This window comes from Phoenix dactylifera, chromosome 1 (assembly GCF_009389715.1).
Source record: "Phoenix dactylifera cultivar Barhee BC4 chromosome 1, palm_55x_up_171113_PBpolish2nd_filt_p, whole genome shotgun sequence".
NCBI classification, from domain to species: domain Eukaryota; kingdom Viridiplantae; phylum Streptophyta; class Magnoliopsida; order Arecales; family Arecaceae; genus Phoenix; species Phoenix dactylifera.
This window is the reverse complement of record NC_052392.1, coordinates 40,484,595-40,496,568: the sequence shown is the minus strand read 5'-3', so window position 1 is coordinate 40,496,568 and position 11,974 is coordinate 40,484,595. Positions and strand designations below refer to the sequence as shown.

Below are 11,974 nucleotides of genomic sequence, written 5' to 3'. Positions count from 1 at the left end.
GAAGCATGCATCCTCACTAGTTGGCACTTGGCATTCTCAATCCAACTTGTCCCTCACTTAAATTTTTTTTCATGCAGGTTGGTTACAAATCTCTGAGGTTACATTCAATCAGTAAGGGGGGAAAAGGCAACAAATAAGCCATATACGGTAAGGTTTAAGCAAGAACTATAGCTTCAACTGTTGTGGATGTAAGAACTGATTTGGAATCATCTCCACCCTCCCATATCTCAGGCAATGCTTCTCTAATGTTGTGGATGCTCCTGAGTGCGTGATCAGCTCCCGGAACTAGCACTGAGCTCCCAACCTGCACTTCATGAAAAATGCATTAAATGAAACTATGTTTCTAAATACAATAGCAGTCCTAGAGTTGATGGATCTACCATCTTGTGTCACTTATATCCTCCAATGCTTGCCCTCAGAGGAGGCCAATGTCTAAAATAGTAGGTATTGTTCGGAAAAAAAAATGTCGCTTCTAGATCAAATAGCATCCTATTTAGTTTTTCAGGGAAAAGTATAATTTCCCTGCTAGAGGCAAGGAATAGAAAATTTGAAAAATGATAAGAAGCTAATGGAAGTTTAGAAAGAGTTAGATAATTGACAATTAGAAAAGAATGAACAACAGAGAATAAAGGTTTCTGTGGAAAGAATTGGATAACTAAAATCAGAAAACAATGAAAAAAACAGAGAATAAAGTCGACTGATTTATTGATATATTTACTTGTGTAGCAATAAACATGGAACGCAAAAGCAGGAAAAAAAATACAAACAAAGACCGCTTCCAAGAATTTAGGTACAATTATTAATTTGTAGTTGATACTACTTATTGAATAGGTTGCAAATAATTTGAAAAATGAAAAGTTCGTGAAACATTAAATAGATTTTAATGAAGTCAGTTATATGAGGATAACTTCACAATTGTTAGGCCGAGGAAAGGAATCAACAATAGATAAGCTTTTAGTAGTTTTCACAAATATTTTTACAATTGAGTTTCATAAATAGGAATAGCAGCCTCCTTGGAGTTTATAAAAGAAAGCATCCACTTACAATGACAGTGTGCAGGCCTGCTGCCTTTCCTGCTGCTATGTTTCTGGCGCTGTCATCAAAAAAGATCTAAGAGTAGGAAACTATCAGTCCCAATATGTTCAGATACATCAGCAAATCAAACCTAAGATCTCGGATTCAAGTTGACTTACTGTTTTCCTGGGATTTATATTTGCAATCTTGATTGCAGCTTTGATGGCTTCCAAAGAGGGTTTGCATAGAATCAGCGTATTGGAATTCACATTACTTGGATCGCCACAATAAATTGTATCAGTCTCTGAATTGGTTACACTGAAAGATCCATCACCATTTTGACCCATAGACTGAATAACAGTTGAAGGCACAGTAATGTCCTTCTCATCATGATGGTCAATAGGTCTAGGAGGTGGATTGAGAGTTTCGAAGCATATTACACCTTCAAAGCAGTCTTCTAGACCTAGCTTTCTGAGAACTTTCTCAACATGAGTTTTGTCAGCATTTGTAAAGATCTGCACAAAGGCATCAACCACTTAATTGATATGGCAGTCCAAAAGGATTCAATACTCCTTTTTTTTTACAAGTTAATGCAGTGTGTGCATCATAAGTCAAACCAGTAGTGCTGATTGGACATTTTAATCATTCCACTAGTGGGGATACAGATTCTCATATTCCAACCTGTTCTAAGATTAACTATAGTTCTTTTGTGTTAAAAAAACAATTACTCCTTTAAACAATCACATCCAACTTTAAGAATGTAGTACTGAAAAACAAAGAATTCAATTGCAGATTTGCATACTATTTCTTGATGGGGTACTGAAAGAAGCAGATTCTTCACCTTTAAACAATTATATCCATCTTAAGAATGTATTATCGAAAAGTAGGGAATTCATTTGCAGATTTTCATACTGTTTTTCGTTGGGGTATTGAAAGAAGCAGATTCTTCAACATGGGATCAGGTCCCAATATCTCGTATGGCAGCTGGCCGTGAACATACGCATGGAATTCATCATTGTCAAATTGGAATCCCAGTGCCTGTAAGGAAGAGCAGAAAAAAACAAAAATAAGATATTTAATATCGACAAGAACCATGGGTAGAAATCAGGAGCATTACAAACTAACTTAACTAAGGGTTCATCGACGACTAAGAAATTGTACCTTAAGCCCAGCCATTGTTGTTCCATATTCCATGTACAATTCCATGCACATCTTTGGGACTTGGCTTTCTTCAATTTGGAGATGGTGTAGCATGTAATCTGTGGTTTAACATGGTTCAGTGGCTTTGATACTGACATGATACCTCGTTAGCTGTAGACTAATCATTTATTCTTTCACGAAAGTAGCAATAGACGAATTGTTTATGAATGAGTACTTTTGTTTAAACAAGACTTCTTCTGATCCTCTGGAGAAGTGATTAAAATAATAAATCTGTGAATCTCATGGTACTCTTGAGCTTACCTTGTATGTTCTTGCGACAGGCTAAGTTGAGGCCCAAACTTGAGGGATATAAGGTATCATCCATATCTAGGGATATGAAACAAACAAGCAGTTATCCCCAAAAAAACATTAAAGCACCATCAATTTACAGAACTCATTCCAACTAATTGTTGTGTAAAGAAGAAGGGAAATATCTATAAACATGTTTTCTTTTCCCTGTTCCTTGAAATTTGTTGAAATTTCGAAGTATAATTCCTAGACTCTCAGCTTACCGAAGAGCAAGCACTCATACTTGGCCCCAGTACCAGTAGAATCCATCCGAGATTTTTAATCCTGCAAGAATTCTATAAAAAACATAAGCTTTGCAAGTGAGGGAACTAACTCAAAACCAAGGTTTTAAATCTCGTCGGATAGGGTGTTCCTGTTTCTTCGCAAAACTAGATTCCCCGCTGTCCGGCCCCATCTCGGCAGCTGTTCTGATAGGTATTCTTCGTCTCTCTCACCTTCTTTCATTTATTTTTTCTTCTTCCCTTCCTTTCTTTCTTTTTCTTCTTCCTTCATTTCTTTCTTTCCTTTCATTTCTTCTCCCTTCATTTCCTTCTTTCCTTTTTCTTATTCTTTCCTTCCTTCCTTTCTTTTTTTTTACTCTTAATCTTCTTCGTCTTTCCTTCTTTCCTGTTTCAGAATCCTGCTTTGGTCCTAATCCTGTTTTCTCACAGAAATGGGGCAAGACAGCTAGGGCACCACCATCCCACTGGGATTTAAAACATTAAAACAACATGCAACCAAAGTTATATACTGAAAATACTATCTCCATCTATGAATTAGGCCACATTCATGAGTAGTCTTAGAGTGAGGTCCATAGGGGAGGAAATTTCAGGTCATATAAGTAACTAGATCCTCATGGCAAATTCAGTGTAACACAGTGGCAGAAGTATTCCGCTCAAAAAAACATAGCTAAAGAAAGATATTCGGTTTCAGTATGTGAATTGTACTGGAATTCTACTCGATGAAGGCCACTAAACAAGTTAACAGATTGCTAATTAAGAAAGGGGAGCATTTGATGAAATCCATGACAGGGAAATTGTGAGAATGAACTGAAAGAAGAAGGAGAAGAAGGAAATGTGAAATTATTAAAACTTTGAACTGAGAATCCAAACAACATAGTTCAAGGAGAGAAAGGGGAGGCAAGTACATTTAAGGAGACATTCAACCGATTGATCTCTATAAAGGATAGATAAATTATTAAATAATACAATGTAACCATGGTTTGGACATAGTGACTAGTATTCTGCTCAGAGCACATAATAAACTATAAATTTATTAAATACGATAAAGAGAAACCATCAAGAGAGCAAACAAGCACAAGAGTCAAGACTCGAGCAATTCCGTAGAATTTATCGACACAAAGAAAACCATATAAAGGTTCAAAAAACTCATCAAAAATCAAGAGAAGATCCAGGAATGAAACATATCAATAAGCAAAAAGCAGTATAGAGAAATCATTTTCTGCCCAAACACAGTGAGGCATCATATAATTACCAGAAAGAGGCAAAATCAAATGAAAATATGGACAAGTACAGACCAAGTTACCACCCAAAAAATAGCCCCCAAATGCAAAAAGAACGGCTCCTAAAACTCTATCTCTGGTTGGTTCCAATCAACTTCTCAGGTGCTCCTATTTATGCAGATCTAAGGAAACCTAAGTTTGTATGATAATAGATGACACTTGAGTGTGAAGGGAGCACATCTTTTAGTGCACCGAATTATTTGATGCCCTCTCCTTTTCCAGTTTGTGCCTTCGTGGTCACTTTCTACTAAGGCCCAAGTGCCTTCCCGCGCAGACAAAGACCACACACACACACACACAGATATATATATATATATATATATATATATATATATGTATATATATATATATATATATATATATATATATATAATGCAGCAGAGTGACACAATGGCTGATAGAAATATATAGTGTTGGAGAAGCTTGGACAGGTGCTCGTGTGCTTTAACTTTTCCTGGTGGATCTTATCCGGAAAAAAAAAAAAAAAAATCATTGTGAGCATAGGATTTGGGCCTCCGAATCCAATTTCAGTGGGCTTGGTTAAACTGTTGGCTTAATATCCCGTAGAAAGTGGGCTTAATAATTAACTCAAAATAATTCTAGAAAAATTATGAAAATGGGAAAATAAAATGGGATAGCGTATTTCGTTAAGATCCTATATTTGATAATATCACCAGAAGAGTATTCATAATTTCCATCAGAATACCATTGCACCATATTTTGTAAATAATGACGACATACCTAATACATCACAATGTCCTTGGATTATTTAAGAATGACATCTATTCTTAAGTTTGATGCAAAAACTCAAAAGGTTTACGAATATGTAAAGGAAGGCTGCAAGATTTGATGATTATTGATGATTTGTGAATATAGTTTGGCACGTTGAATTGTTGATTATCGATTGAAATATATAATTCATTCATCTACTCTCCTTAAAATTGGAATCTACCTAAATTATTTGTCTCCATTTTTTTCTTTATCAATTCGAGCTCATTGATGCAAGGGCCTTGAATGTTGGTCTTACTTCAGGAAATATCTGTGAATAAGTTATATTCTCATAAGTAATCTTAGTTTTATGCCACTTGGATTTAACCCTCCCCTCACACTTCCAGCATAAATTTAGAACAGCCAATATTATCCTTAAAAAGAAAGAGAGGCTAAAAAGAAAAATTTGTTAACTGTTCTTTGTTGCAAAGCTTAGAAAAAATCTAGGCCATGTGTTACACATTTTTTTTTTTGGTACATGCTTCGTTTTATTTTATTTCCTTCTTTTCTAAGGTAGCTGCCATTTTAGCCAGTTTGTCGTCATTGTACATTATGTATTTGATATTCTTAGTGTCAACTGACCAGTTGATCCCCATGAGCTTAAGCTGCTTGACTTCCCCTAACTTGCATGGTTAAGTACCATTTAGCATCATCCTCTGTTCTTAGTTTTAATGAAACCAAGACCTATTTCTTCTTCTTTTTATTTTTTTTTGAAAATCAGAATACAAGAAGTCACTTTGCATTGTGGTGGTGGTGAGATTTCCGTTTTCAGAAAAATTGTAAGCTATAAAATTGGCAGCTTTTACTCTCTCTTTTTTTTGTCAAAAACTTGGAATGTTTTTTCAAAAAAAATAAAATAGTAAATGAGTGTTTTGCCTCTGTTTTCATGTTGTCATAAACAAAAAACAGAAAGTAAAATATGGCAAGGATGCCACACTAACCCTCAACTAACTAATTAATCTAAAAAGATTAAGCTAATGAGGAAAGAGTCAGCAATGTATACAGGCTTACAACCTTACATGGTCTAATGAGTTAGAAAATATCAGAATTAGAATAGCAAATGACCATGAAAAATTATATAATAACTAGCATGGAGAGAATTAAATTTTTGATCTACTGCAAGTCTAAACTCTAATACCTTGTTAATTGATCAGTTGACCTAAAAAGCTTAATTTAATAAGAAAATAGTCGACAATGTATGTTGAGCTTAATAGAGTTTTATTTTTTCCCCCTGATAAAGTGGTAAGATAAGTCAATAGATATCCAGCTTGTTTCATTTCCTAAAATATAGATCTCTATGTACAATATTTAGATTTGCAAAGCTAGACCTCAAAATCTGAAGGTTTCTTGGCCTTCCCTAAAGTTTTTTTTTTTCCTCCAAAAAAACACATTCTACATCTCTCAAATTAATATGCTGGTATTCCAACCAGTAAAAATAAAGAGCGATCCCTCTATCTTGACACAAACCGACGCCATCACCCCTGCAACTACCACCAGAAACCAACAAAATTAAATCAACATAAACTTCAAACCATATAGAACGTGAGTCCAGCTCTTTTGGAATTTCTTGTAAATCAAGTCGAAAGTCATGTAAATCACGAGAGCAAGCAACAATTGAGAATTTGATTTGCAATGAACTTAATGCGACTATTCATAAACTACTGTTAAAAAGGATTCTAAGTTACTTGCTACGACACAAAAGTCTTAACCTGACATGGTCAACAGGTCAAAATCAAGGTCAATGGTCTAAGTTTGTGGGATCAGCAACTCCAGCTAGAGCTGCACTCAAGTCAAAATTTTTCTTTCATTCGTTTCGTTTCAGTATGCCACCTTCCGAGAGGAGAGGAGTGGCTTAATCTAATCTAATAGTGGCTTAATCCAAGGCGCCACCACCCCGGAGCCATGGAAAGTGCGCTGGGCGACCCAAGTGGAGGAGGGGTGAAGATCCTGGTCCGGATGCTCCAGAGCTTCACCATCCAGCAGGGCAGCATCATGGACTTCCAGCTCGATCGCCCCCTTCCTCGTCCCTGCCGTCTCCATCCCGGTCATCCCCCTCGTCTTCGTGTTCCTCCTCTGGTTATCCTTGCAGTATGCATGCTATTTTCAGTATCGCCGACAAGTCTACACTGGTTGGACTGATGGAGTTCTTCTGCAGCGAGGCCCCCAGCCGGCATGCGGTCCCTCTCTACGTCCTTCGATCTCATGGCTCCTCCTCTCCCTTGGGTACTTCGTTAACACCGCTTTTGTGTGCGCCATTGACGGCGTGACAGCGAGGTTAGCACCCAGTGGGGATGGGCGGCTGCATGGGATAGCTGGACCTGAAACAAAGAACAACTTGGATCTTTCGGGCCACACCGGGCTGCCTCAACTTTGTGCACTATTCGTTTTGTGCCCAGTGGCAGTAATGTTGACCTGGATCGTTCTAATCGATGGTATGTGCTCGAGTGTTCTGGAGAAGACCGAAGCCGATCAAGGACTGCGTAGTACAAGGTGAGATAGTATGGATACATTATTCATATAAAAGCGCTGCCAGAAAAATCAAGTGGCTGTAGTTTAGTGGTTAGAATTCCACGTTGTGGCCGTGGAGACCTGGGCTCGAATCCCAGCAGCCACATGATTTTTTTTTTGCGCAAAAAATCAAATTGAATGGCATTCAGGTATTCCATGACAGACAACTTTTATTCATAAATTTTACAAGTATTTTTTTATAAAAAAAAATTTACAATGATTCCATTGCTAAAAAGCACTGCATCCGCTGTGTTTGGTATTTGGTGAGTGAGAGAACTGCATTGAGGGCTAGGGCTACATTAACAAAAGAACTGCCATGGTAGGTGGGAGAACCACCAGATCTCCATTATGCTCTGCTGCTTTGCTTCATAACCAAATCAGAGGAAAGCGATGTGACCTGCGTCCATGATCGAAGTTACTGCATGGATTACCTTTTTCCAACAGTCCACCTATGCTTTTAAGTTAGCCCATCATTTTCTAATATGTTAATGCTATCTCCTTTAGGCGAAAGTCCAGTTGTTGATGGCATAACTCATAACCCTGTTAATTGAAATGGACAGCTCCAACAAAGCGAAGTTTATAAACTTCTACCCTGACTTTTGACCATTGATAGGTAATTAACTTTTGTCCACCATTAAGAAGAGGAAACTTCTTCTACCAAAAATATATATAAAGAAAAATTAAAAACTTTTTTGAAACTTTTTTCGGACCGTGCATGTATACAAAGAGGCAAACATGATCGCCTCATACACAGTCCATCATTCCGAAGAGACCCTTTGAACCAACCATACTGCCTCTTTCTCACTAAGCTGTGTTCTTTTTTTTGATTCTGTTGGCCTGAGAGATTAGTGTGAGTAGCTGATATATATATATATATATATATAAACTTCTTTTCATGAGTGGCTAAAAAAAAGTGGGGAGAGTTATCGGCGATTAGTGAGGTATAGGCATGTTTATTGGAAAAAAGAAGGTTCTTTAACATTATTTCATGGAGTTTCACTTTCGTATGCTCTCTACATTTTACTCTTCACATGCATACTTAAATGATTTAACCATAATATCTAAATCTCTCTTAAAATATATAATTAAATAATTCACATTGAGCATAAAGACATGAAACACTGGACAAAATTTCATTGGTCATATCCATCTGTTGATATATATAAATTTATATGTAAGGACAATATTTTACAATTTATATAACTTTCTAATTCAATAGTATATACATATACGTAAGCCAAAGAAAATCTTTGACTTTTTTTTTTTTTAGAAAATAGTGGAAAGAAACACTTTGTGTAGACTGCACCAAATGAAACAATGCGATTCCGTTGATATGCAAATTTATCGAGGGATTTATAAGCTATGGCTGACTTGCACTAACAGCGTACTCTAATAGGTAGCTTGCTGCTTCTCATCGAGAAAAAAAAAATATCAGTCCCAACCCAAATAAAAAAAATAAAAAAATCTAAACTAATTCATCGCTATAGCAAAGTTTGATTTCTTTAGATTCTGTCAAATTTTAGGACATGTGCCCATGTAGTGATAAAGAAGTTTAATGACGGAAAATCTTTGATGTAATAAAAAAAATTACCATTCTAACATCTTTTAGTCGAGCATTGAAGACTTCAACTAAAAACCTTTTGTAAAATTGTATTTGTAACTAATGGCTACTATTAGTTTTTGCAATAAAATATAGTTGACAATAATAGAAAAGAAATATTATTTACTCCACAAACTGGCCAGAAAGGTAGTAAAACGAGATTTTTCAGCAACTTGTTGAGAACACAATGAACATTTAGATCACTTGGCGATGTCTTGAGAGTTGTATAAAATTTGAATCTACATATTCTATATAATGAGGATATTCTCTTCGACTTCGTTGCAAGTTTTGCGAATTTTCGTACATCTTTGGGACTCTATTATTGTTATTCATCCATTATAAAATAGATGAGGAAGACTTGTTTGACTTGCAATCATTTGTTCTTAATCGTGTATACATAACGCAAATATTGTAAACTAACCAACTTTGATTGATCATTATTTATGACAAAAAAAGGAAAAATGACTCTGTTGCTATTGGGGGGATCTGATCTAGACCTAAGCAATTATTTTTAACCACTAGGCTTGGTGTTGGCCAGGCTGAAGTAGAGGTTCTTAGCCCACCAATCAAACTAGGCCAATATTTTGGCGCCTGATAGAATCAGCTGAAATAAAAGAATCTCTCTCTCTCTCTCTCTCTCTCTCTCGTCACTAGTAGCTCACTGCATCTCCAATATATGGATATCCTTGGTATTCTTTCCCTTGCCCCCTCTTTCTCCATAAATAATGAACGTAGAATTATTGGGGTACAAACCCCCCAAGTTGTTAAAGCCATGCTAGGTTTGTCATAAGCCTAGATTTTCATGAGGGCCTGAAACTAGGGTGGACCATGAGAAGCTGTAGGAATCTATTGGAAACTAGGGTAGGCTTGAAACGGGGATAAGGTTGCTTGCAGGGAAAGGATGAAATCATTTATTCCAAGTGCAAATTTTGTACCATCCCTATATCCAAATCTATTCCAGTATTAGCTCTAGCTACTGCCTACTGGGGATAACAATAAGTTATTCCTGAAAAACTTGTTCTCCTGCCAATTCTGGCCCACAGCGCCGACACCCCATGGCATTACCCTGAAGGCCTGGAATAAAATTAAACCTTAATTAACGATAAATAACAATGATTCTTCATATACGCCATACAGGGGACGGGACGGCCTTTGGAAGTATCGCAAACAGCTGTCATTTCGAACCTTGTGCGGATCCAATTTCTCGCTAGAGAGGTTCCTCGCGACCCTCGATCGACCTACCGGCTGCCTGACCCTTGTCCTTCTTAATAATAATAATAAAACAGGGGAGGAATAACTTATATTTATATCAAGACATTTGCGAATCTAGATGTTTAATACATATGTCTATTTAAGAAAACTGAGAGGAATCATTAGAGCAAGGTGACCTACATGCGTGCCGTTGTGCACTAGTTTTGTAGCTGCATGTCGATCTTTCTTCTTACATCTCTATATTCAGAGACATATTTTTTTAACAAGCATGTACAGGACCATGATTTTGGTTACAATCCTTCCTGCAACACATTTAACAGATTTATTTGGAGCAGCAAAACGAACGGTGATCATGATGCGTGGAAAATTTACTTCAAAATGCCAAAACGCTGTGTGATTAAGGCTCTCGCATAGCATCATCAAGTGTATAACGTGCATGGTGTGAGATCAGAGCTACATAGCAAGCCGTTCGTGGCCGTGTCTAACCACTAAGATCATGACAGATTTGTCCTCGAGCCACCAATCCAACGGTGGGGTCATCCCAGCCGAAAGAAAAAAATAAAAACAAGAAAGCTGGAACAGCCCCTTGAAAGGGAGCTCCCTTGTCTACATCATCTCGGTGTCGGCAGGGCTGAAAAGAATTTCTCCGATTTTCTGAATGCACCACTACCGTTCCTTTCTTTTTAGGTGAAAGTCCATGCATTTCGCCGGCCTGAGCGGCGTGAGTTACAGCTCAATTATTCTGAAGAAAAACTCAACCATCATGGCCAGTTGGATTCAGAATGCCCGTGTAGCAATGGAGGAAAACTTCTGCTTCGAGATATTTGGGCTATGATGAGTGAAAAAGTGGTCTTTTAGATTTGGCATGTATTTAGAAATACCAATGGAGGAGCCGTGGACTAAGTGACTTTTTATGCGGTCTGTCACTTTCGGGAGCACCCTATGAGCCCAAAAAGAAGAGTTGTCTAGAATACTTCAAAATTTATTATTTTTTAATTTTATTAAATATATTTGTAATATATTTTTTAACTTAAAAAAGAAAAAGAAAAAGAAAAAGAAAAAGGAGGAGAGATGGAAGGCCATGTAGAAATCCCGGAAGAGCTCCAAGTCCAAGTCGCTTTACATATCCCCATGGTCACCCTTTTCTCGTGATGGCGGCCATAAATGCCGTCCCGAGACCGCGACAGGTTCATGCAAGCTCGTATGGGGATAAATCATCATCCACGCTACCAATCTAGAGTGCTTCAGCTCTAACGAACGAACATGGAGACGGCTTTGGAAGTCATCATTAGCATGAGAACTTTGGATAGGAAATCTGGTGGATGCCCAAATAAAAGTAAATTGCACCAGATCCCATCTCAGAAGGTCCCACTGGAAAGCTAGGCAAAACAAGTGCACATGAGCAAGTTATTCTCAACCTAACCATTTTAAAAGCTCTCCGTAAACCTAACCATTATAAAAGCAAAAGCTTGCTATTCTCATCAGCATGGGGTACCCTTTGAGCCTTTCTGACAATGTGGACATCAAAATGTTCTATTCCTTGCACCAACTTGCATGGTAGGGTATCCTTTGTCCCCCATGTTAAGGTTGTGGAGTTTGTAGATTTATGGTAAATTGTATGATATTATCTTATTCACCCACAATATTGGAGATTAGCTTTCCCTTTCAAATGATCCAAAATAGAGATCAAACAGCCGCCCTTCCTTTCCCTTAGAAAAAAGAAGAAAAAAAAGCTCTTCCTCGATTCTTTACTAATGCAACCATTTTCCAAAGAGCACTACTGGCCCTAATTATGATAGCCAAAAATAGCAACAAAAAAAGAAAAAAAAAATTGCATTGCGTCGTTGGCTTACATCTGCCAC

The 11,974-nt window shown here is 37.2% G+C and overlaps 1 protein-coding gene and 1 non-coding gene across 2 annotated transcripts; one reads left to right on the top strand and one right to left on the bottom strand.

The window, feature by feature from the left end:
• Positions 1-33: 33 nt before the first annotated feature.
• LOC103714736 (uncharacterized protein C24B11.05-like) lies at positions 34-4,224 on the bottom strand. Its single transcript, XM_026807521.2, has 8 exons — positions 4,040-4,224; positions 2,727-2,787; positions 2,476-2,541; positions 2,176-2,273; positions 1,927-2,052; positions 1,194-1,529; positions 1,045-1,110; positions 34-304 (listed from the first exon to the last, which is right to left on the bottom strand). The coding sequence occupies exons 2-8, from the start codon at positions 2,770-2,772 to the stop codon at positions 155-157; spliced, it is 888 nt and encodes a 295-aa protein (XP_026663322.2). The 5' UTR covers positions 2,773-2,787; positions 4,040-4,224; the 3' UTR covers positions 34-154.
• Positions 4,225-7,334: 3,110 nt separating this feature from the next.
• On the top strand, positions 7,335-7,406 carry TRNAH-GUG. Its single transcript has one exon. It is a non-coding gene; the product is annotated as a tRNA-His (tRNA).
• The last annotated feature ends 4,568 nt before the right edge of the window (positions 7,407-11,974 follow it).